This window comes from Sorghum bicolor, chromosome 4 (genome assembly GCF_000003195.3).
Source record: "Sorghum bicolor cultivar BTx623 chromosome 4, Sorghum_bicolor_NCBIv3, whole genome shotgun sequence".
Lineage (NCBI taxonomy): Eukaryota > Viridiplantae > Streptophyta > Magnoliopsida > Poales > Poaceae > Sorghum > Sorghum bicolor.
Genome location: NC_012873.2, coordinates 35,592 through 61,090, shown reverse-complemented (window position 1 = coordinate 61,090; position 25,499 = coordinate 35,592). Strand labels below are relative to the sequence as shown.

Here is a 25,499-nt window from a genome sequence, read left to right as displayed (position 1 = left end):
TGGCCGCCTGGCCTTCTTCTTCTTCTTCTCTCCTGAATGAAGGCCGGGCCCATGAAAGGGGAAGGGAAGTCAGGCCCATGAAAGGGGAAGGGAAGGGAAGTCACGTGACAGGCATGAGGAGGAGTTGACTGATGATAGAGTCCCCGCCGGAGAAGATGGCCTGCCCTGCCCAGCCCACTGCCCAGTCCCCCTTCGTCACGGATCTCATCTGCGCATCCAATTCCTCTCGCTGGAGCACACCAGAAGCAGCATCCACCTGTGAGAGGGAATGGGATCAACCACAATGTCCCTTCCATCATTCCCCGCCGTCCTCATGCTCCTCCTCCTCGCCACCGCCGCCGCCGCCGCCGCCGGAAGCAACAAGGCTGAGGAGGAGCTGGACGACCTCCAGTACCTTATTGACAACTCCCACGACATCCCCGCCAACGACCCCGATGGGTGGCCTGAGGGCGGCGGCGGCGGCGACGACGACGACGACGACGACCTGCTATTCCAAGATCAGGACGAGGACCTCCTGGGCCACCAGCCGCAGATCGACGAGACCCACGTCGTGGTCCTCACCGCCGCCAACTTCTCCTCCTTCCTCTCCGCCACCCGCCATGTCATGGTTGAGTTCTACGCCCCCTGGTGTGGCCACTGCCAGGAGCTCGCCCCGGAATACGCCGCCGCCGCCGCGCATCTCGCCGCCCACCCTCACCAGGCCGACCTCGCCCTCGCCAAGGTCGACGCCACCGAGGAAACCGACCTCGCCCAGAGGTACGACGTCCAGGGCTTCCCCACCATCCTCTTCTTCATCGACGGCGTCCCCAAGGACTACAACGGCGCCAGGACCAAGGACGCCATCGTCGACTGGATCAACAAGAAGCTCGGCCCGGCCGTGCAAAATGTCACCAGCGTCGACGAGGCGGAGAGGATACTCACCGGGGATGACAAAGCCGTCCTTGCCTTCCTCGACACTCTATCCGTATGAACCAACCATTACCCTTCTAAATTATTTTTGGACTATTTGCTTTTCAAATTCCTACACTTTGGCTAATAAGCCAGGTTGACTGATTTGTTGTGAGAGAAACGGCTGATAAGCTCAAGCCAGGCACTAACCACCTTTCAAATCCAATTGTTCTTAGTTTAACTTACAGTGTCCGTACAACACATCTTAAACCTGAAAGGCACAGCAGCTAGTATAGGATTTTGCTCGGAGGAAGAAACCAAGCCTGCTTCTTATTATATATATATATATATATAGTGACTGACCTTGGACCATTTTTTAATTATGGGAACTTCCTTCTTTTCAAATGCTATGTAGGGTGCTCACAGTGACGAGCTTGCTGCTGCTTCAAGGCTGGAAGATAGCATCAACTTTTATCAGACTTTGACTCCCGATGTTGCTAAGCTTTTCCATATTGACGCAGCAACAAAGCGTCCATCCATAGTACTTCTGAAGAAAGAGGAGGAGAAGTTGACCTTCTATGGTAGGTGCCTTCAGCTCTAAGTTATTATAGATTTCAGTACCTGCCTTATTCTGATTTTTTTGTGCACCTATTAACAGATACAATCCAATGTGTATGATGCAGATGGGGAGTTTAAAGCATCAGCCATTGCTGATTTTGTGTCTGCTAACAAGCTTCCTTTGGTTACCACACTAACTCAAGAAACTTCCCCTTCCATTTTTGGCAATCCAATCAAGAAGCAGGCATGTCACATTGCCTACAATCGGATCTCTTTTCTGCATTCTAACATTGTTTTGTCCATATACTGTTCCTTCACTGAGACACTGTCTTTGTTTTGCAAATCAGATTTTACTATTTGCTATTGCAAGCGAGTCCTCCAAATTTCTGCCCATCTTTAAGGAAGCAGCAAAGCCATTTAAGGGAAAGGTAATTCTTTCTGTTTGTTGGAGTATATATTTGGTAATTAGGATTGTAATCTGGTATTGTTGTATGTGTCTAGGGAGGCAACCTGCCCCCTAAGTCTCTGTACTCGATGTATACTGCCTGACAGGCTCAATCAATCTAATCACACGCTATTAGCCTCAGTCTGACCTTCTGTGATGTTTCTGCTATGTGTGTCTGTGTGTGTGTGGGTGTTGGGGGGGGGGGGGGGGCAATTAGGATTGTACCACTGATTTTGTTTGGGCTTCTATCCTTTACTTTGTTCTATACTTCTATGTTCAAGTTAATTTCCAACTCTTTGGTTGTTTTTCCTTGTACTACTTTTTTTTGTTCTTAGTACTTCTTGGTGTGAGTGTTTTGTGAATCATTAATGAGGTGTGTTCACGTATATGCAGCTATTATTTGTCTTTGTGGAGCGAGACAATGAGGAAGTTGGTGAACCAGTTGCTGACTACTTTGGTATTACTGGACAAGAGACCACAGTAATACCTTTTTTTCCTCGTATCATTAACCTGGTTTATGTCTTTATATTATCATTTTGTAAATTCCAATTGCATTCCTCTGCAGGTTCTTGCTTACACTGGCAATGAAGATGCTAAGAAATTTTTCCTTGATGGTGAGGTGTCACTTGAAGCTATTAAGGTAATTGCTGAAATATATTATGCACTGTGTGAGAAATAAGAACTAATGGACTAGTGCTAATGGTTAACAGTGAGTGTTCGTCATGTTACTAATTTGAAGCTGATTTGTGTGTTTCACTAACCATTACTTGACTTGGTTTGCTGTCCATGTGTTTTTCTGTTGAGTAAAATGGATTAACGGTGTCATGTCCAGGCCCCCTAAGCACCATAAATGCAGATTTGGTCCCAAAACTTGTTAAGTGTGCTGTGTGCCACTTGGTTCCAAATCTTCTGAGCGCCCCAACAATGCCACCTCAGCTGGCCATATAGGATCCTTGTCATCATTTTGCATATGTGGAGGGGAGAAGGAAAGAAGAGAGAGGAAAGCTAACTAGTTAGTAGCTACTCTATAACACACTTAAAGAAGCATCAGCATTTAATACCCCCTATTGTATTTAGACCTGTATTTTTTTGAAGAGCGTGCTACAGGTAGTCCATTGGAGTGCTAATGTACTGTGCTCTCTATTTCTTACATGGACAATCTTATAGCTAGTAACTATCTACACTGTTTGAGGTCTCTTAATGAATATGCACTTGCCTATGTGCACCAGTGTGATCCTCTCTTTCTTTCTCATTGATAGGCACACTAACCTGTGAATACTCTCATGAACAGATTGCAATGCTAGTCCTAGGGAGTTGGTGACATTTTTTTACAAAACCATCTATTTAATACCTACAATATTTCGGCTCTTGACAGGACTTTGCTGAAGGTTTCTTGGAAGACAAGCTTACACCATTCTACAAGTCTGAACCAGTACCTGAATCTGTGAGTTTGAACTCATGAAAATTATCTGATATATCCCCATTCTTCACTCATTTCGCATTACTGAGACATTGTTCTTGTGTTTCCACACAGAATGATGGGGATGTCAAAATGGTTGTTGGGAAGAATCTGGATCTAATAGTTTTGGATGAATCAAAAGATGTACTTCTGGAGGTCTGTTCTTGGCACTTTGGCAGACATTTAAGAAAGGACATCAGCATGGTTGCCCCACTTTGTTAGCTAATTTTCCCTCACTTTTTTCTTTCACTTTGCACCATTGCCCCTGCTGTTCTCAATATGTTTTCACCATTGCCACTACTTTGCTTACACAAACTAGGGACAACGGTGCAAAATTTCAGGAACAGCAGGGGCAATGTTGCTAAGTGACGAAAGGAGTGCAAACTCAGCTTTAGGCCTTACAGTGGGGGGGGTGGGGGGTGGGGGGGGAGGGGGGAGGGCAGCCATGCATTTATCTCTTTATGAAAATAGGACTTGTTTGTTACTAATAATGACATGCCGTTTGGATGTAGATATATGCACCATGGTGTGGGCACTGTCAATCACTGGAGCCTACTTACAACAAACTAGCCAGGCATCTACGTGGCGTTGACTCCCTTGTGATAGCTAAAATGGATGGTACTGCCAATGAGCATCCACGTGCAAAGGTTTGTATTACTAACTTCATGGTTGGTTTTTGGCTGACCATCCGTTTTCTTGAAAATGGTTTGCTCCTTGTTTTCTTTTATATTTATCTTTTTTAAAATATATTACAGTATCTCAGATGTTACTTTGACCTTTATATTTTTGTAACTTATTATGTCACTAGAATTTATAAAAAACTGTAATGCTAGAAAAATGTGTTTTAATAACAGTATCTATAGCCAATGCCAACTTAATAATTTTGAACATATCTATGTTCATAGTCTAGTGTAGTGCAGCAGCCCAGATTCAAAAGCTAGCATTAAGAAAACATCATCAAGGGGAGCACTAAGTTTGCAAGGCACTGCAATGTCTAACGTTTGCTGGCAATGCCATTAGTTGTCATGACAGGTGAACATCATTTGCCTTTCTTTTTTGCTCAAAGTTGCATGGACAAAAGAATATATGGATATGTTCCTGGTCTGCTGCTTTATGCATGCCATAGTGCACTTTCCACCTCTGTGCCAGAGTAGTATGGTACTATATGTGAATCAGCATTTTTGGTAAATGTTAACTTCCAAGCAATGCCTAGGGGAGCTTGTTAACTTAGATTTTTTGATCTAGTACTCGTGAGAGAACCTGGACACACGATGACACTATGGATTAAGGCCTATGATGAGTTGATGACACTTAGATTATCTGCTTCACTTGCCATTTCATACATGGTGATGCTTTTGTAGGAAATCACTGTCTTTTGAGTGTTTATCACAAGCAAGCACTACTTTTTCTTTCTGCTGGACACACACATGCACAAAACAACACAAATAGTTTTTGTTCGATGCTGCTGCACCTGCCCTCATCTTTTTCTCACATATATATAGCTGATACAGGGCTATTATTCTATTAACCTGCCCATGATCAGTGGCGGATCCCAGAAATTGTCTTGGACCAGGGCTGACTCAGTTAAATTAGTCTTAATCTTTTGTGATTTTATAACCTTCTGCACATTTTATCAGTAGCTCTAGTGATGTGATGTTTTCTTGTCCAAGACCAGGGCTGCAGTACAGGAAGCCCGGGCCATAGATCCTCTACTGCCCATGATATTCTCCTAATTAATGAAGTCAATGGCTCATATGATCTGTCCATTATTGTCGTTAACTACAAGCTGAAATCTAACTAGCACTAATAGCAATGTACTTAGATACTAGCTGGACTTGGACACACATGGTTATTTCCAACAGCTTTAAACGCGGCTCTTATTGTAGACATATTTTGGTAGTATCCTTAGGTTGTCTTCTTGAATTTCAATGCATGGGCAATGTGATTAACTGTTTGCTGATATGCATTATGTTCAGTTTTACTACCATATTTGCGTGATACAAATCTGACACTTGGGTTCCTGTTACAGTCTGATGGATACCCAACTATTCTCTTCTATCCAGCTGGGAAGAAAAGCTTTGAGCCTGTAAGTGTTTATAACTCGATCGTTTTACTGGTTGAAGTGTGGTATCTGTTAGGCATTAATCACATTATTATTCTCAGCAGTCATATCTTTATGCTTTGTTGGGACTGCACCTAAAACAGAAACCTGTTCCTAGCTAACATGATTCTTGCATTGACAATCATCCATACCTTTAAACATTTTGTGATTTTTCATGGGGGTTATGCTTATTTATATCCTACGAAGTAGCTCACTCTCTGTGGTCGAAAATTCAGTTCACTGTTAGTATTTAGTGACATGAGGTATGGCAGATCCAGTAGATTAGTGGTTAAGATCAAAAGAGGAGCTGAAATGGCCACGAAACACCATGGCTAGCCAGTAAAAGAGTTTATTAATTGTTTGTCACAGTGTCTCGATCTTCTCGATAAAACCAATTTGTAGTTTTGGGAGAAGCTTAGCTCTCCGCAACCAGGTATTAGTTGACCAGGCAACAGGAAATCATTTGGGGTCGCATGCATCTCCTAAGGTATGAACATTGACTGATCCAATGTGTTGATTTGTTTTCAGATCACTTTTGAGGGGGAGCGGACAGTGGTAGATATGTACAAGTTCATCAAGAAACATGCTAGCATCCCTTTCAAATTGAAGCGCCAGGAGTCGAGCACTCAGATGGAGGAGGGTGTAAAGAGCTCTGATACGAACCTGAAGGACGAACTGTAGGGCATCGAAGTATCATACATATAGCTGAGGGCTGGTGGTTAGTTTTGAGGTGGATGTGGATCCTCCTCTGCAATCTTCCCTTCCCTTGGTGGATGATGAGGGAGGAGGAGAAATCAGTACTAGTAGACTACTAGTAGAAGAAGAGTGGTCAGCTTGAGAACAGATCGGCATATAGTCAAATAAAATTAAATGTTTTTTTTTGCCTTTATGCGTCTGTTTTGCTTTGCTTTCAGTTTTAAAGAAAGATGGTGCTCGGATTTATATACCATATATAGGCCATTCATACATGGAGATGGAGGTCACGGAAAACAAAAGCTGGAGCTATTGTATACACACACAAACAAACAATGCTAGCTGGAGCTGGAGTGAACTCCCCTGGAATGGATATATATATAAGCGCTCTATGCAGGGGCAGGAGGCATAGCGATCTCAAGGTCCGGCTCCGCCATTGGCACTGGCACAGCCATTGCCACTGGTGGCCCCCTGGAACTGGACGAACCATGGCGGCCCTGAGCTGTGGTGGGCGATGCCACAACGTGTCTAGGCCTCCATCTGAGAATCTGGAGGAGGGCGGAGTTGGTGCAGACGGCGACGCTGAAGCCCGCGAAGGTGGACAGGATGATGGCGATCACGGCTTGCATCCGCACCTGCTTGGAATATTGGTTCACACAGCAGAGCAGGATGATCAAATTATGCGTGGACAGCAGACAGTGATGATGGATCAAGCTAGCTAGGTTCTTCTTACGTATCTGTAGAAGATGTGCGTGAAGAGCACAATGAAGAGGAACTGCACCGCAGAGTAGATCCATACATATCTCCTGGACACCATCTTTGTTGTGGTTAGGGAGGAGAAGAGGCCAAGGACGCAGGCGAAGGGCAAGGAGATGGCCAGAGCGGCCGTGCCATGGTCGCCGACCAGCAGCTGTTCCAGGAAGCAGAAGTAGGCGAGCATGCTGACGATGACGAGGATTGGCGTGCCGTGCCACACCCTGTAGCTGCTGCTGTATCTGCTGGTTGCGGTAGGAATAGGATCATCAGCTCCTTGCGGAGTGCTCTGCGCATGCGCCTGAGCCAGCGCCAGCGCCGCCTGAAGGACGGATGGTGGACGACGGGCTGCAGGCTCGTCCGGGAGGCGTCGCAGTCGCAGGGTGACTGGAAGGTTGAGCACCTCCTGGCTGCACACGTCGCAGGTGCCGTTGCCCTTGATGCTGAACCACTTGATGGCGCAGGCCCTGTGCGCCAGGGCCAGCTCGCCCTTGCAGCAGCACTCCAGCTTCAGCACCGCCTCCTCGGACAGGGCTACCATGCAGATGCGGCACACCGCCTCCTCGGCCGCGATGTCCTCTTCTTCTTGTTGCTGTTCTTCTTCCTCCTCTTCTCCTCCGGCGGTGGTGGCCTGATCTAGAGGAGGAGGAGGAGAAGGAACACGCAGCGGCACCACTCTGAGCCGCGTGAGGGAGGAGCTGGAGTCTGCCACCCTCCTCGACCCTTTTCCTTTTGCGGTGCCGCTGAATCGCCGGGCGACGCTCGTAGCGGGCACGGACTGCGAGCGGCATACCTGCTTCAGCTTCTCCTCCTCCTCCTCCTCCTCCTTGTTCTTATCCTTGGCAGCACCAGCATCATGCTCGAGTTGATGTTGATCATCATCAATAATGTAATCCTCCAAGGTGGAGGTGGAGCTGGAGCTCGACAGGGATGCGCCGGCGGGCGCCCACATTCTGAAGCTCAAGATCTTTGACAAGGACAGCGACCGGACACCGCCGCCTGCTTGCTGGCTATGACTTGCTGCATCATCTGTTGATCTCAGGCTGCGTGCTGGCAGAAGGCAGCTCGTCTGCTTATGCTTATTCCCGGTGGGCGAGGACGAGGAGGAGGTGTCGTTGTGGTCGACTTCTTCTTCCTCTTGATGCTCCTGCCCCTGATCATCTGCAGCTACAGATAATAATGATAATGTGCCGCCATGTTCCAGCATGGAAAGGCCGCCATCGTCTCCCATCGGCAAACTGGAGGTGGAGTCGTCCGCCCTCGCCACCGTCCCCTGCGCGCACACACGCAGATCGAATCAATGGACTAATAAGCTAGCCTGCTGGGACTGATGGATCGAAATTAAAGGCAGCTCTGATCATGCATGGAGCGAGGAGAGAGCAGGTCGACTGCTCGAGCCGTCGAGATGGATGGATATGATGGGTGTTGGATCGCGTCGAGATCAGCAACGATAGAAGCAGCCCACCCACCCCACCCCACCCCACCCAATCGTAGTACCTGTGATTGTTTATGATGAGCCATGGCGATGCGACCTGGATCCCTGGAGGCAGGAGAGGACGTGGCGAGCTCGATCCAGGCTCGAGCAGTGACGGCTTGATAGGATTGCAATTGCAATTGAAGAAGAAACCATGCATCCAGCATATATCATAGCAAGTATCATCATGTATTGCACCCATCGATCAGGCCGCCCACCCACCTATATATATATATATATATATATATATATATATGGCTGTGGTGCTTGCCATTTGCTTCCCAATTAATCCAATCCAGAATTAATAATTAATAAAATCAATCTCTCCCTGGCCGGTGTATATGTACGTACTACGGTACTGCCACTCATGGATGGTATATATGTATTGGTATACATAGTATTTAGGTTTAATTTCCATTGAAAAGCAGGTTGTGGTTGGTTGGTTTAGTTTTCTTGGTTAACCGTGGCTGGCATGTCACATGTCACTCGATCACGCGGGCGGGGCGTTGCTATTATTTGGTAGCGATGCATGGAAATTAAACTGAAATACACAGGATCTATCGGAGCTAGCAAGCTCAGCTAGCTACAAGAGCCAATGCACGCAATTAAGCGTTGGATAGAGACGACGACGTACGTTCAGACGACTATTCTCTAGCTAGCTAGCTCTCATCCAGTAAGCTAGCTAGCTATCAAGCAGCAGCAGGCTCATCAACGCATGGGAAGGTGCCAGTGCAATGCATAATTGCATACGCAGGACACGTACGGTCGATCTTCGATGGCCGACGGCTGGGGTTCATTAGGGCCGTGTTTAGTTTCTTGCGAAAAAAAAATTTCGTGACACTATAGCACTTTCGTTTGTTTGTGGTAATTATTGTTCAATTATGGACTAATTAGGCTCAAAAAATTCGTCTCGTAAATTTTGATCATATTGTGTAATTAGTTTTTATTTTTATCTATATTTAATATTCTATGCATACGATTTTGATGTCACGGTGGAAGTAAACAAGGCCCTGTTTACGACTTTGGGAGCTAGCTAGCTAGCTATAGCTACATCATCGATCAGTAGCTATAGGTGGGAACGGGAGAAAGAAACAACCTGCCTTCTGGTAGCTAGTGTGTTCATTTTGACAGCGAGTTGGCTACGCACACGACGCGACTGTTGAGCGAGCAGAGACCACGACGACACGGACATGATTGACTAGCAGCTAGCCCAAATTCTTAGTTAACGCGCGTGCGTCAGGATAATTGCAACTACCGTCTCACACTCACACTTTACTCCCTGCCTGGCCTTCTCTTTTTCTTTTGTTCAATTCGCACGCAAAATTATTTTGGGTGAATATAATCCCGACTGATTCGATCGGGGCCGGGGAAACCGGTCGGTCGACTTTGGAAGAAACCCGGCCAGGCTCATTTTGGATTTTAATATAGGGTATATGTCGCACAAAAAAACTTGTACATTCGGTGAACCATGCATTTCTAATATTGTAAAATTATAATTTCAATTCGGTAAAACTATATGCATTAGATAACATTGATAAGCCTTAAATTCAAAGATTAAGGCCTTGTTTAGTTCAAAAAAATTTGTAAAATTTTTCAGATTTCTTGTCACATCAAATCTTAGACGCATGCATGAAGTATTAAATATAAAGGAAAATAAAAACTAATTGCACGGTTTAGTCGAAATTGACGAGACGGATCTTTTAAGCCTAGTTAGTCCATGATTAGACAATATTTGTCAAATACAAACGAAAGTGCTACATTGTCGATTTTCTAAAAAATTTTGGAGCTAAACAAGGCCTAAGCTAGAAACGACGATAAATAGTTCAAAAAATGAAATGCAAGTAGTTTAGTAACCAAAACAAACTTCCGTTGTTTCACAAAAGTGACTACATATATTAGCAACACATTAAACATGAGATGACAATAGCTCAATTCTTCACTAAATGTTACTATTTATGATATTAGTGACGGTTTAGTTTAGTGACCGAAACGAAACTTCTATAGAATGAAAACAGTGGTAGGAAATTAAAATATAACTATAACCCAAGTGCCATAGTTAATTTGTGGAGGACTAAAAATATAGAAAATTATAATTAAATTGCAGCTCGGTAGTATACACGCACGACTTAGAAAAGAAGAAATAACTGTAGGTCGATTGAGAAAACAGAAAAATAGTATTTAAAGGACTTAGAATTTAGAAAACAAGAAAATAATTGTGATCATGAAGGAATGAAAAAGGAAGAAAACTAATTGAAATTAAAAAGCGCAACACGCAAGAAAGAACGAGCACCCTTTTGCTTATAGGACCCAATGCAAAGTGCACACCAGCTAGCTCGTTATTATCTTGAATCTCGTTCTAATCGTCAAGACGATCGAGTTGCACCGTACATAGATATCCAATTTGAAGCCCTGGTGAGAAAGTTAGACAATTTCCAAAATAGCATGTAGCCAAAACCGAGGCCTTGTTTAGTTTGAAATTTTTTTGGTTTCGGGTACTATAGCATTTTTATTTTTATTTGGCAATTATTGTCTAATTATGGACTACCTAGACTTAAAAAATTCATCTCGTAATTTATAGGTAAACTGTGCAATTAGTTTTTGTTTTCGTCTACATTTAGTGCTTCATGCATGTACCGCAAGATTTGATGTGACAGAGAATTTTGAAAAAATTTTGGTTTTTGAGGTGAACTAAACACCCGAATTAAAATTACAATATGTCGATCTCACTTCTCTACGAGTCAAGCACTTTAAACCGGATCATAAAAAGAAACACTTTAAACTTTAACCAAGTATATACAAGAAAATATTATTTTTTATAGTACATAGATAGATTATTTAATCTAATTTCATAATAAGCAGATTTAAAGACACAAAGGTTGCTTATATTTTTTACAAATCTAGTCACACTTAAGTCGATCTACGTTTAAGTGATTGGATGCATGTGTATTTTTTACAAATCTAGTCACTACACCACACACTTTTTACAGCAACTACAAAAAAGTCGCTATTATTTACAAATCTAGTGACTATTTTTTACATATCTAGTCACACTTTAAATATTTTTTACAAATCTAGTTTCATAATAAGCAGATTTATAGTACATAGATAGGTATCTTGTTTGGATGTATGTGTATTCACTTCGATCTACGTGTGTTGAAGTGGATTGGACTACAACTTAGTTGAGATGAATACATCTACATACAAAAAAATTCGACTGACAAATATCATAGTGACAATTATTTTGGGGAAAGGAGAGAGTACTTTATATTTCTTCGAGATTCCTGACTATAACTTTTTTTTGGCAGACTGTAATAAAACTTGCTTTCTGGATAGTTCTGGCCGAACACATCGATCTATATACTACCTCCATCCAATAAAAGTTGGCATTATCACTTTCTAAAAAACAATTATTTTTTTAACTTTGACTAAATATAAAAAATATTAATATTTATAATATAAAATTAGTATCATTAGATTAGATAGGTCATTGACTATATTTTCACAATAAACTTATTTGAGATCAGTATGAAATTCTATAATAGTGCTTTTTATGGAGTGGATGGAGTATATAAATACATGTGCTTCTATTTGTCGTGCCTTTTTAAGGGTGTATTTGATACAGGAGCTAACCACCAGTTAGCTAAAAATCCAGAAGGGTTAATGGATGGGCTAATTTTTAGTTAAGTCTTTAACTAATTATTAGCCAACTAGCTAGCTAACCATAACTAATTTAAGCTAATATTGAGCTCAACAAGTAATTAGCCATGTGTACTGAACAGGCCCTAGGTATAACACACAACCAGATGATGATCCATGATAGGTCATGTATCCAGGCAACGATCCATTGTTCCACGTCAGGCACCTCTGACCTTTTCACTCTGCATCGCCCGGGGCACTCACCACGTGTCGAGCGGTTCCATTCCAGGGCAACCTAACACCATTGAGCCCCATCTCGATCTCACTTTAGCGCGCTCTCCAACCTCATCGTCTTTTTCACTGTGAGCATCGTGCTATCTGGTCCCATCCTCGAGGAGCGGGGTAGCCTCATCATCTCTGGGCCCATAGCCACCGTGCTCGGTGGTAGAGGTAGAGCCACGTGTTTTGACCATGGAGTATAGGTTTTTGTGTATGTATGTTCATAGGGGTCAATATGTGCGTGTGTGGTGTCTATGTTATATTGTATAATTCTCAAAAGAAAAGTAAAATGCGTTCTCAATGGCCACTACTTGCCACCTGAGTATGTTCGGTATGAGGTTCGGATTGACATGGCAGGCAGAAAATGAGAAAAAAGTGAAACACTAGCTATTTCTTTGGCGCTAGTGCGGAGTTAGTTAAAGTGAACGCGGGATAAGTATGTGCTACTTTTTTTCGGCTGCCAATCATAACATCCGATAGAGAGAGAGAGAGCAATTTAACATTAACTGACATGACATATGAATGCACGTCTAGTTTGGTACTGTAGCAACTATGAAATTTGATAGGTTCAATAGCACCGCTATAGACACCCAAAGGATGATACTTTTAGCAAATAATGAAGATTTACACATTAGATATAAGTTTAATACTATTAGCCCGCTCTTAAATTGTTTTCACGCTCTGCTACTGCTCGGTGGCCACGTCGAGCTGTGCAACCTCTACCTTGTTCATGATCCTGATACCACTAGCGCTCGGATGGCTGTAGAAGCTCACTAGGCCGCTCCTCTATGGGTTGGGGTGCATGTTTTTAGAAAGACATGAGGCGCTCGACAGTTGTAGGACAACCTGATCATAGGTGTGTGCACTGCACTACCTAGCTCACATCACTTAGCATAGGACGACACAATTCTTCCTAGCAGTAGTATGAGTAATGGAGGTGATCAATGTAATTTTTGAATCTTCTTCTTGTCTTGCCTTTAATTTGACGATGATGTCTCGGATTGTAGTAGGGGCTGGTTGGTTGTTTCTATCTAGATTTTACCATCCCCTCCGTCGCTCGGCTGTGTCTGTGCTATGCATTGACCACCGCGCCACATAGATAGATACAAATGTTGCTTGCTAGCGTTGATTCCAAGCAACGCGAGTGCAAGCACGAGCAAGCAGGCAACAACATCTCTGACGACTACTGCAGGAGATAGCGTGGCCGGTGACGAGCTGGAGGGAGGAGGAGAGGGTGGTTCCAAGCCTCTAGCTCCACTGACGAACACGTGGGAGGTGAGCGCTGCTACGAAGTGTGGCTGTCGACGTCACCTATCTCTATCCGCACTTCGCTGAGCCTGATGAGGGTAGGGTATTACATATTCCCTATCCCAATCTCCAAATATAGGGAGGGTTTCCCTATCCCAATCCTCATTTTCCAAAATCACCTAATTATTACTTTTAAAAAAAATCACCTAATTATTATTGTATTTTATTTTATTTCCAGTCATCTCTACTATAATTGACCCAGCAGAATTATGTTTGGTCCACCAAAGAAAACCACCCCCACTGAGGGCTCAAACATTGTGTACCCAGAAAAACGCACACAAGAATTTATCTCCATCAAAATCAACGTCTCAAAATCAATTAGGGCCAAATCCAACGGCTCTAGAGAAAAGTTTGAAGCCTACATCAAACTCTCGCTCTCCCACGCTCCTTCCCCCTCACGCCGAAACCTACCCACGACAGCACGCCGCCGCCCTCTCCTCTGGACACCTGCACGCGGACAGCAGGCCGCCGCCCTCTCCTGCGCACGGCAGGAGGGAACCTCTCCTCTGGAATCCTACGCAGCAGACCAGTTCAAGAATCCTGCGCCCTCCCCTCTGATCCAAGGCTGCACCACGACAACATCCTTTGGAATCCTGTGCAGCAGACCAATTCAATAATCCTGCGCCCTACCCTCTGATCCTGCACCACGACAACATGCTGGCCGGCGCCCTCTCGAATCCTGAGCATCAGGCCAGTTGCAAAATCCTACGCCCTCCCCTTTGATCCAGTCAAGAAGTCTGTACCTTTGTCAGAATCTGAGTACGGCAGTTCAGAAAGCCAACAAGGAAAACTACTACGCACAGATCCAAAATATTTCGGAAAAATATTTTAGGAAAATATTCTCCAGTCAAGTGGATGATGAAGCAAAAAATTTCAGAAAACTACGGCTAATCTGCGGCGGTTGACGGGTGATCCACAACTGTTACGGCAAACATCAGGATATCACGAGCTGCTGTGCGGCTGATCCGCGGCGGCGGCATCCTCGCCTACGACAACACGCTCTGAGACGTTGTAATGTCTATGCCACAAGATACACGCGAAGCACTAAGCGACATCACCAATATCCTTGGTACAACTACTTTGTTTGGTCTCCATAATTATTAATTTTTATTTTTATATATTATTTAATGCTTTGCTCATCTATACTATAATTGACCACTTTAAATTATTTTAGATCCACCAACAAAAACGCCCCCACTGAGTAGTCTAATCATTGTGTACTCCTAAGATTACACACAGAAATTTCTCTCTATCAAAATCAAGGGCTCACGAAAGAACTATGTCAGATCTAAAGGACGAAAGACGAAGTTTGATGTGAGGCTTCACACCCCCTCACACCTGCGCCCACCCCCTCCCAAGCCCTCCCCTTCTTGCGGATCAGCGCCGCAGTTCGGCTGCTCTCCGTCCTCGCCTCGCACGCGGCATCAGCGCAGGCTTCTTCTTGCGGATCAGAATAATCAAATCGAAGAAAAGAAAAAACTCGGTTGCTCTCCGTCCTCATGTCGTACACGACATCAGCGCAGGCCAAGAAGGCAATGACCGGATCCTTCGTCGTCAATCCGTGAAGGGGCATCAACGCAGTTGCAGCCTGCAGCCTTGCAGGTTAGATTCATACGTACTTGTAGTTGTAGCCTTGTAGGTTAGATTGATCTTCTTTGCTTGTTACTTGTGTATATATGTACTTGCAGTCGCAGATTAGATTCATCTTCTTAGATTCATCTTCTTATTTTAATTTAAATAAACTCGTTACTTGTGTATCTACTGTTCTACTTTGCACTTGCAGGTTTAGGTTGATATTCTTATTTTATTCTAAATTCTAAATAAGCTTGTTACTTGTGTATATACATACTTTTATTTATTTCATTAGAGTGAATTGTTTTTATTTCAGTTTGTCAGTTTATTCAATGGATCAATAATTAGCATTAGCAGCTGGCGAGTGGCACCAGACGCGACTTCTTGCACACTGAAAATAAAAAATTATCAACTACTTACGATTGTCTTCTTGCACACTGAAAATAAAAAATTATCAGCAGCCTTTATTTGATACAATGACTCCATGTCTACGCCGAAACATACACATGATGCACTAAGTGATATCACCAACATCGCATGTATGATTTCGCACTGTTTAAATAATATATAACGCTTACAAGTGTCTTATTGATTTCGTATACATGTTCAAATGGCGCAATATATAGATGAGGCCCGGCGGACGAGGGAAGAAAGGAACCACTAGCAATGGATTCGTCGAGCGGTTGGACAAATGGAGGAGGTCAGGAGGAAACAATATGAGTACCAACAGTACCGAGAAAGAAAGAAGGCCATGTCCCAAAGCAGTAGCGCTGACCTCAGTTTGGACGAGATCCACGATTATGGACCTCAAATTTGCAACTTCATCAAGAAATAACTCGGTTTGGACGAGATCCACGATTATGAATCCACTTCCCGATGTTGTATGTTCGAGGGGTTATGATCAAAGCATGACATATATACCTACATTCCGCAATATTATTGCTAAAAGGTTCAAACTCACCATAGGAAAGATAAATTATAAGTGGAATGATAATATTTATTATTGGAAGCGAGAATACCCTAGATGTGTAACAAAGCTTCTGGAATTTAAATACTGGCAATCGCTTATATTATGTTTCATCTTTGTTATTACAAAAATAGTTATTTGATTTATGTATAATAAATAAACAAATGTTCTTCTCTAGAAATTTGCGAGGCTTTCTTGTATACCATTTCATGAAGTTGTGGGACGACAAAACAATGCCACCAATCAACACGGTAAGCATACATATATTCTCTACCTATATTCCATACACTACATGACAGTGAATTAATAAACTATAATTATCTATCATGCACAACTATCAAGTTCACTAAGGATTGAATTCTTGGCCGACATTTTAACAAGCCGAGCAAACGAATGTTTCAACAGCCTCCCTAAAGATCTCCAATACATGATTAAGGAGTTAGGCAAAATGTAACTTACATGGTTCATACCAGAAATAACTTTACTATGCCTTATTATATGCAGAAGTGTTCTCGAAATGTATACATGCTCAGATACAATTATGTGTAAAAGTTAAACTATGAAAGAATATTGGTTGTTTTTAAAAACATCTCTAAGATTAAACCGTAACGTTAGCACGCACATTATATATTCTTCTGCACGGTATAGGCTCCCCTCCTGTGTGTCTCCTGCTGGCACCGCCCGCCGCGCCGAGCACGCCTCTCCACCCTCCTTCCCCCCTTTCCTCCCCCTCTCCCCCTCCCTCGATCCAGATCCACCCCATACCTCCGCCGCGCCACACCACACCCCTCTCCCTCCTCTCCGCTCCTCCCAGGCGGCGTCGGTGCGGGCCGGAGATCCCTCTCTCTCTCCCTCCTCCGTTTTCTCCGGTAAGAAAGATCCTTGCTTGCCTGATTTGCTCTGCGTCTGCTATTGCGATCCCTCCAAGATCAAATCTTTCTTCAGTGCCTACACTCTATTTCCGATTTGTTTGACGCTCACACTCCCCTGGTAGGCGCATATATGGGCTCGAAATCGGTAGACGAGGTGCTCGATGCCGCCGCCGCCGCCGGAGTCCATTACTCCGCACTCCGTCTGGACGGCCTCAACACCCAGGTTTCCGCCGCCTCGTACGAGGAACAACCAACGACGTCTGGCCTGGAGAATGGCCACCAGGAGCCCTTTGTTATTGGTCAGTATATATACTTGAGATTGATTGATGCCATGGACTTTGTTGGCCCTGAATGTGGCATGCCCTAATGCGGTTTTGGGTGCAGGTGTTGCTGGGGGTGCATCGTCAGGCAAAAGTACCGTGTGCAAGATGATCATTGATCAGCTCCGTGACCAGCGTGTTGTGGTTGTTACGCAGGTTTGTGCATTACTGCTTTGGTCTCATCTGGCAGCATATGTATGTGCATTCTTATACCCACATACCTGTTGTTCAACATCACTGACCAAATAACACGGTACTACATTGGTAGGTACCAAACTATGCCCTCTTCATGCTAGATTATCACATTGCCATATCACACTGTTTCCAGTCTCTTATAACTACAAGCAATGAGATTACAATATTTGCAGGAGTCCTTTTATTATGGATTGACGGATGAAGAATTAGTCCATGTCCATGATTATAACTTTGATCACCCAGGTCCAATTCACCCTTCCACAAGAATTATATATACTGTCCTACAAGTCCCAAGAGTTCTGCACTGAATATGCTTCTGTATCGTTTCCTATTTCAGATGCATTTCATACAGAGCTACTTCTCTCTTGTATGCAAAACTTGAAACGTGGCAAAGCTGTCGACATCCCTAATTACAACTTCAAGACATACAAGAGTGTCCCAAATGCAAGGAAGGTAAATATTTTAAGTTTAGTGCAATTCATAATAATCATCCTGCATGGTCAATTGATCGTTCCTTAGTCCTGGGCTTTATGAGACTCCAAATAAAACATTACATTTTTATAAGCAATATCTGCACATGGTAATCTGCTCCAGATTTTTTTTTATCTTTTTGCAAAAAACTATAATTTATGGTAAGTACCCGACACACTATTTGCTACTTGAGCAACAGCTTATTTCTTCACATTGATTTCATATTGTACCTTTTCTTCAAAAAGGGAAAAGTTTGTTTTCTGATGATTTGTTTATGTTATTTATTCATCTAAGTAATACTTGATTTCTACAAGCAACCCTAATTTAAAACTGTCGCCAGGTTAATCCATCGGATGTTATTATTTTGGAAGGAATTCTAGTTTTTCATGACTCGCGCCTCAGGGATTTGATGAACATGAAGATCTTCGTTGATACAGGTAGCATTATTTGCTTATAAGTTGATGATGCTTTCTTCTGTCTCTCTTGCCTGTCGATATTCCAGAAGTTCCTGATGCATTGATTCCTGACTATTTTCTGAACTTGAAATGTATAATTGTTAATAATTTCCTGCCCTCTATTTATCCAAAAATAAACTTAATTCTATGAATCATTTCATGTATAAGTTCATTTGTATGGATACTTATGTTTTGGTGATCATTCATGTTAATGTGATGCACTATAATCTTACTGACATAGCATTAAAGATTTTTCTTTTGTCTAGAATTCTCAGATTTTTTAATGCACAAACTGCATATGTTGTGTTAGATCAGGTTACTTATTTGTTGAAGATATCATCAAAGATATATTATGAATCCAGATCTACTGATTTATTATAATAGCTTTTTGCTTCTGCACAATATGTCAAACATAGTACTCTGTCAGAGTAGCCTATAGGCTTTCAAAAATCAGTAATCAGTGTCATGGTAGTGAAGTATTTCTTGTTATAACACTCACTTATTGATTTCTCAGATGCTGACGTACGGTTAACAAGGAGGATCCGTCGTGATACCATTGACAAGGGTAGAGATATCAAAGCTGTGTTAGATCAGGTTACAAAGCTTCCTCTATTGCATTTTTTGTTGTGCATCAAATCTAACAACATTTAGTGGATCTTGATTGTATAGTTTCTTTTATCTAATATAATATTCTTGTCTTGTTGCATAGTTTACATTAAGCTATCTGTTATCTACTTATTCTTATCGTTTTTGGCTAATAAAACCCTTTTCCACAGTACTCAAAATTTGTTAAGCCTGCTTTTGAAGACTTCATCCTCCCAACAAAGAAGTATGCTGATATTATCATCCCACGAGGTGGAGACAATGATGTGGCAATTGACCTAATTGTTCAGCATATTCGGACTAAACTTGGACAACATGATCTTTGTAAAATACACCCCAATTTGTATGTAATTCAGACTACTTATCAGGTACCTAATGTAAACATCCATTTTTATTTTTATAAATCTGCTTGCTGTTTGATGTCCCTGTAGTTTGTATATACTCCCTCCATTCCAAATTGTAAGCTGTTTTGGGTTTTCTAGTCACAGCATATATCTAGGTACATTAACAAGTACTATGTACCTAGAAAAGCCAAAATGACTACAATTTGGATTTTGGAACGGAGGCAGTAATATGCAATTCTGTAATTGTTATTTATTGTTTTGTATAACTATTTCATTGTTCATGCTGTTTTGTTTCATATTTCATTGTTCATGCTGTTTTGTTTCAGATACGAGGCATGCACACAATAATAAGGGATGCTGCCACAGCAACACATGATTTCATATTTTATGCTGATCGGTTGATTCGATTGGTCAGTATATAAATGTATTTGATGAGTTATCTTTTATGTGGGTTTGCATGGTATCTTAAAACTCCATGTGGAAAATAGGTTGTCGAACATGGTCTTGGTCATCTTCCTTTCCAGGAAAAGCAGGTCATCACTCCGACTGGTAAGCAGGTTCTCTTCTCTGTTGTATAGTTCCCTGTTTTTTTCGTGCATATAAGTTTTCTCTTCAAATGAATCCTGACAACAGCATGCTCTATCATCCTACTTGTATTTGGTATTCATCCTTGTTAGCTAATTCATTAGCTTGCACATGAGCAAAAAACAATAACCATTTGCTTAGGATATCTAACTTAATATTCAAAGTTAGATAAAAAAGCTTGAACAATATTTTGACTGGTCCAGATAACGAGGTTGGTATGGCCAGAATACCAGCATAGTTTTTCCTTGACTGAACAATTAGGTCAATCAATTGACCTAATTGTTCAGCATGGCAATTGGCCTAATTTTAATTCACGCTTCAGCAAATTCTGTGCTAAAGTGTGAATTAGACTTGCTAGTGGCGTGGCCAGAATACCAGGATAGTTTTTCCTTGACTGTCATGCAGTATGATCAGGCAAATTCTGTGCTGTAGTGTGAATTAGACTTGCTAGTTGCTACAATGATTTGTCTCGCACTCACTTGTTTACTCTTGCTTGCTTACTCAGAAATCTCTGGTTTATACTCATAGGAAAACTTTAGCATGGTTGGTACAAATAGAAAAAGGTGTTATTGCTAGTGGGACATTGGTTTATGTCCCTCCACAGTCCATAATTTTACTCTCTAGTATTTGGTGGAATTACATGTGTTTGTATTCTCTGTGGTCAGTACTCAGTACTTTATGTTTCCCTGGCACACTTTATTATGTATGCAGGATCTGTTTACACTGGTGTGGAGTTCTCCAAAAGGTTGTGTGGTATCTCAGTGATCAGGAGGTACCAACTTTTCCTAAACGACATTTCCTTTGTATGCTTGTTTAGGTTCTAACCGAGTTAATGATTTAGGCACTCACAAGAGGAGGAAAAAATGGGCTTTGTATAGTATTAACTGTAACAGTGATATCATTATGTTGATACTATGCCCTAGGCTGCCTATGAATTAATTTTTTGCTGCATTGGCACTTCACAAATGCTCTACACTTGGCCATATTGAGAACTTCATTACCAGTCTCATTTATCTTTGCTACATGATATTGTTCATTGCTCCTACATACTCCCTCCATACCCATAAAGAAAGCCGTTTAGGACAACGACACGGTCTCCAAAGCCGAACTTTGACTCCTTGTTTCTATAAAAATATTTATCGAAAAATGGTATATGTATATTTTTACGAAAGTATTTTTCAAGACAAATCTATTCATATAATTTTCACATTTTCAAACTTAACAACTTAAAAGTTATTCATGATTTATATTCCCAATGTTTGACTCAAACCTTTTCCGAAATGACTTTCTTTATGGATATGGAGGTAGTATACAGTATGGCTATTTTATCTATAACATGCGCTATTGAGCCACTCATGCACTAGAATTCAATTCATCACTAGAACATCTATATGATTATAAAACACCCACCGTATATCCTTAACTAAAAGTGTACTCTGCAAATGATTTGCTACAACTGCTTTCCAGTGGCGAAAGCATGGAGAATGCACTACGGGCATGCTGTAAAGGTATAAAGATTGGGAAGATTCTTATTCATCGGGAAGGAGACAATGGACAACAGGTATGGTTTATAAACTTTTGCCATGTGTTAGGGTGAGTCAAATACTAATACTAAGATCTAAATTTCTTTGCAGCTCATCTATCAAAATTTACCAAAAGATATTGCAAATAGGCATGTTCTGCTGTTGGACCCCATATTGGGAACAGGTTCGTTTTTTATTCCTATTCTCTGGACGGCACCACTTCTTATGTCAATTAAATCTCATAAAAATTTCAAATCACTCTTCCATGGGCATGAGTGAAGGAGAATATAATTGGTGTATATGGGATATATTGCATTGGGTCTCATGGGCTGATTATATAGGGTACATAGGACTAACACTTCACGTGGGTACACAATGTGGTATTATTCCTATTTACTCTAACAATGAGTACCATCTTGTCTGATTACATAAGCAAAATAGCAGTGCACTCGAAGTTTCTTGTTTTATTAAGGTAAACTTTGTATTGATTAGCAAATCATAGGTTTTATGCCACTTCATCTATCGACGGGATGGTTTTCAGTGTAAATCAGAAAATGTCATCCATTATACGTTTTCCATATATTGAGCTGAATAAATTTGAATACTTTTAAGACCCCAACATAGATTTGTGAAAGTCTGGGTATTTTAGCATCATTAATAAAAACACATTTATCTAAATTATGTGTGTTCTCTGTAATTTTGTTATAGGTTAAGTATGGTTTGCCTCATTCAGAGGGAACATGCTTTACTATTTTGTATTTCTTGTTATCTAACTTAATCTCCACTTTATCCTGATCAGGAAATTCAGCAGTTCAAGCCATCTCCCTTTTATTGAAGAAGGGTGTACAGGAAGCAAATATTATATTTCTTAATCTTATTTCAGTAAGTCTTATGAAGTGCTGGGCATTTTCTTGGTTTTGCTATTACCTATTGCAGTACCATGGTTTACTGGAATATATCTTTTAGCTTGGTTGTCTTCTAGCTTTTTCATCGAAACTGTCCATTGTAACTAATATCACAGAAGCAATTTTGTAACTTCATCTACTAGTTAATGATAATCTCTAGGTAACGACTATAGTGGCTGGAAATCTAATCATCAGTGGTATCTTTTTGCTCTCTTACAGGCGCCCCAAGGAGTGCATGTGGTGAGCAAGAGATTCCCTAGAGTGAAGATCGTTACTTCGGAGATTGAGTTTGGTCTAAATGATGATTTCCGTGTCGTACCTGGGATGGGCGAATTTGGAGACAGATACTTTGGAACAGATGATTATCAGTCATTGACGCCATTCTTCTGTGACGATAAAAATCGTGTCAGGTGGGTTTCTATTTACTTTGCTACTAGCATAGCTTATTCCATTCATTTTTTTGCTGCTTAACTGTCACACTTGCCCTGCAAGGGGTTGATGGGTACTCTGGTTGAAACTGCGCAGGCTCTTGTGAGAGTTTGTCAAGACAACATGCATGAAGCTGCGGCATATTCTCCAATTTTTGAGAAACTTATATCTGCATTTCAAACACTAGAATGCACATATAATGATGTTTTCTTTACCAGACACTCACTGTACCATGGAACATACAGACAGAACACCTCTTGATATAAGTGGATCCATTCCATTTTTGTCTGTTTTGAAAGGTGTCTTGTTCAGCCATTTTGGGACTACACCGTGTCCTGTTCAGCAGCTTCTAGAACGACTGGTTTTTCTTCGATGTAATAAATTAGGAAAAAAATGTTTTGGATCGGAACTTGCACTGCGAAGGATTCTATCATTCACGTATAAGTGCATGTTTTGGCCTTGGGACCAGGCAATTTTCGGTCTTCAAAGGCAAACCAAAGTAGGGCCTTGTTTAGATGTGAAAAAAATTGGATTTCGCTACTGTAGCACTTTCGTTTGTGGTAAATATTGTCCAATTATAAATTAACTAGAGTCAAAAGATTTGTCTCGCGATTTACAGTTAAACTGTGATTAGTTTTTATTTTCGTCTATATTTAATGCTTCATACGTGTGTCACAAGATTCGATGTGACAGGAAAGGAAAGATTTCGGGGTGAAAACAAGGCCTAGTTCGTCGGTCGGTCCTCTCCTGGCCTTTAGTTGAATTGTCAGAGTAGCTACTGCTATTGTACCCACCTCTATTTATGCGTTCGTGCGTGTGTGTATTTTTATTAGTCAGTATGAGTAATTTAAGATGCTTCAAATTTTAGTTTTTGATTTTTTTTAAAAATAATATATTACTAAAATACCACTGCAATACTATATAAATTAATTATAATCATATACTCTGTATACTTAACATATATACTATCCTAAATGGTTTAGTATGCATATACTATGTTTATATATATCCTTTGTCGGGTTATATAAGTCCTAAATATAGAGATGTACTCGAATCATATATGTTCTAAATATAGAAAAATATACATATAAGAGTACCTACTCGCTGGGAAATAATTTTCATAATATGTCACAGGAGGGTTTAGCCATCCTGCGGCCGTACCTAATGGGTGATGTCGAGGCCTGGCCGCCGTACCTGATGGGTGATGTCGGGGCCTGGACCCTGGAGCAAACGGGTTCGAAGCATGAGTACGTGGATCGCTTGCATGTATACAGGATCTATGAGAACTAGCCGTAGCATCTGCATGTATACAGGATGTGCGCAAATACTATTATTTAACTAGTTGAGTGTTTGGATAAAACATTTCATGACAATAATTAACATTAAAACACATAATTCAAACTAATTTATTTGAAATAAAAAAACACATATGATGTTATTGACTTCACACAGACAAAGGAAAAATAAGCAACAATTCATCGTTTTTGTTTGTGAGACTGGTTTGGAGTCCTAAACTTTTTCACCTATGATAGGCTCTATTGAGCTGTGATAGGGTCTCTTGAGGTGTGATAGGGTCCCTCTAGCTATAAACAATATTTTAAAAAAAAATATTACCACACTTTGAACACATAAAATTTTATTATGGTTTGAACACATAAATGTATGGATAAGTCCAGAATTTTACCATGGTTCGGAGTCCTAAACTCTTTCCGCTATGATACGCTCTCTCGAGCTATGATAGGGTGGACCCTTGTCACAGCCTGTCACAGCTATCGTACCCTTGTCACAGCTTGTCACACCTATAGGGCCTTGTCTGTGACACCTCGAAATTTCATGACTCCAAACCATGGTAAAAATCTAGACTTAACCATATTTCATGTTTCCATACCAAGAATCCTTGTCATAGCCTGTCATAGGTATATGACCTTTGTCACAGCCTGTCACAGCTATCGGACCCTTGTCACAGCTTGTCACACCTATAGGGCATTGTCTGTGACACCTCGAAATTTTATGACTCCAAACCATGGTAAAAATCTAGACTTAACCATATTTCATGTGTCCATACCAAGAATCCTTGTCACAACCTGTCATAGGTATAGGACCCTTGTCACAGCCTGTCACAGCTATCGAACCCTTGTCACAGCTTGTCACACCTATAGGGCCTTGTCTATGACCCCTCGAAATTTCATGACTCCAAACCATGGTAAAAATCTAGACTTAACCATATTTCATGTTTCCATACCAAGAATCCTTGTCATAGCCTGTCATAGGTATAGGACCCTTGTCACAGCCTGTCACAGCTATCGGACCCTTGTCACAGCTTGTCACACCCATAGGGCCTTGTCTGTGACCCCTCGAAATTTCATGACTCCAAACCATGGTAAAAATCTAGACTTTACCATATTTCATGTGTTTATACCAAGAATTCTTGTCATAGTGTGTCATAGGTATAGGACCCTTGTCACAGCCTGTCACAGCTATCAGACCCTTGTCACAACTTATCTCACCTATAGGGCCTTGTCTGTGACACGTCGAAATTTCATGACTCCAAACCATGGTAAAAATCTAGACTTAACCATATTTCATGTGTCAATACCAAGAATCCTTGTCACAATGTGTCATAAGTATAGGACCCTTGTCACAGCCTGTCACAGGTATCGGACC

General features: G+C 41.6%; 3 protein-coding genes and 1 long non-coding RNA gene across 6 annotated transcripts; 3 read left to right on the top strand and 1 right to left on the bottom strand.

Moving 5' to 3' along the window:
• LOC8074152 (protein disulfide isomerase-like 1-4) lies at positions 134-6,340 on the top strand. 2 transcript variants are annotated; one of them, XM_002453068.2, is made up of 11 exons: positions 142-964; positions 1,304-1,469; positions 1,572-1,690; positions 1,794-1,874; positions 2,285-2,371; positions 2,457-2,531; positions 3,267-3,335; positions 3,426-3,506; positions 3,863-3,997; positions 5,380-5,436; positions 5,980-6,340. In XM_002453068.2, the coding sequence occupies exons 1-11, from the start codon at positions 269-271 to the stop codon at positions 6,130-6,132; spliced, it is 1,719 nt and encodes a 572-aa protein (XP_002453113.1). In that variant the 5' UTR covers positions 142-268; the 3' UTR covers positions 6,133-6,340. The 2 variants fall into 2 exon arrangements, with proteins under 2 accessions (XP_021314156.1, XP_002453113.1); XM_021458481.1 differs by lacking the exon at positions 3,426-3,506 and having other exon boundaries at positions 134-964.
• Positions 6,325-8,588, bottom strand: LOC8066464. The gene is made up of 3 exons (XM_002451289.2): positions 8,395-8,588; positions 6,878-8,170; positions 6,325-6,779 (listed from the first exon to the last, which is right to left on the bottom strand). Exons 1-3 carry the CDS (start codon positions 8,536-8,538, stop codon positions 6,534-6,536), a joined length of 1,683 nt encoding a protein of 560 aa, XP_002451334.2. The 5' UTR covers positions 8,539-8,588; the 3' UTR covers positions 6,325-6,533.
• Positions 14,924-16,239, top strand: LOC110435044. The gene is made up of 2 exons (XR_002452695.1): positions 14,924-15,196; positions 15,793-16,239. It is a non-coding gene; the product is annotated as an uncharacterized LOC110435044 (long non-coding RNA).
• On the top strand, positions 16,796-23,276 carry LOC110434973 (uridine kinase-like protein 3). 2 transcript variants are annotated; one of them, XM_021460125.1, is made up of 16 exons: positions 16,796-17,002; positions 17,128-17,304; positions 17,390-17,481; positions 17,694-17,763; positions 17,858-17,973; positions 18,332-18,428; positions 18,961-19,040; positions 19,223-19,417; positions 19,720-19,803; positions 19,882-19,942; positions 20,690-20,750; positions 21,446-21,539; positions 21,613-21,685; positions 22,301-22,383; positions 22,626-22,816; positions 22,932-23,133. In XM_021460125.1, the coding sequence occupies exons 2-16, from the start codon at positions 17,136-17,138 to the stop codon at positions 22,939-22,941; spliced, it is 1,476 nt and encodes a 491-aa protein (XP_021315800.1). In that variant the 5' UTR covers positions 16,796-17,002; positions 17,128-17,135; the 3' UTR covers positions 22,942-23,133. The 2 variants fall into 2 exon arrangements, with proteins under 2 accessions (XP_021315800.1, XP_021315801.1); XM_021460126.1 differs by lacking the exon at positions 16,796-17,002 and having other exon boundaries at positions 17,136-17,304; positions 22,899-23,276.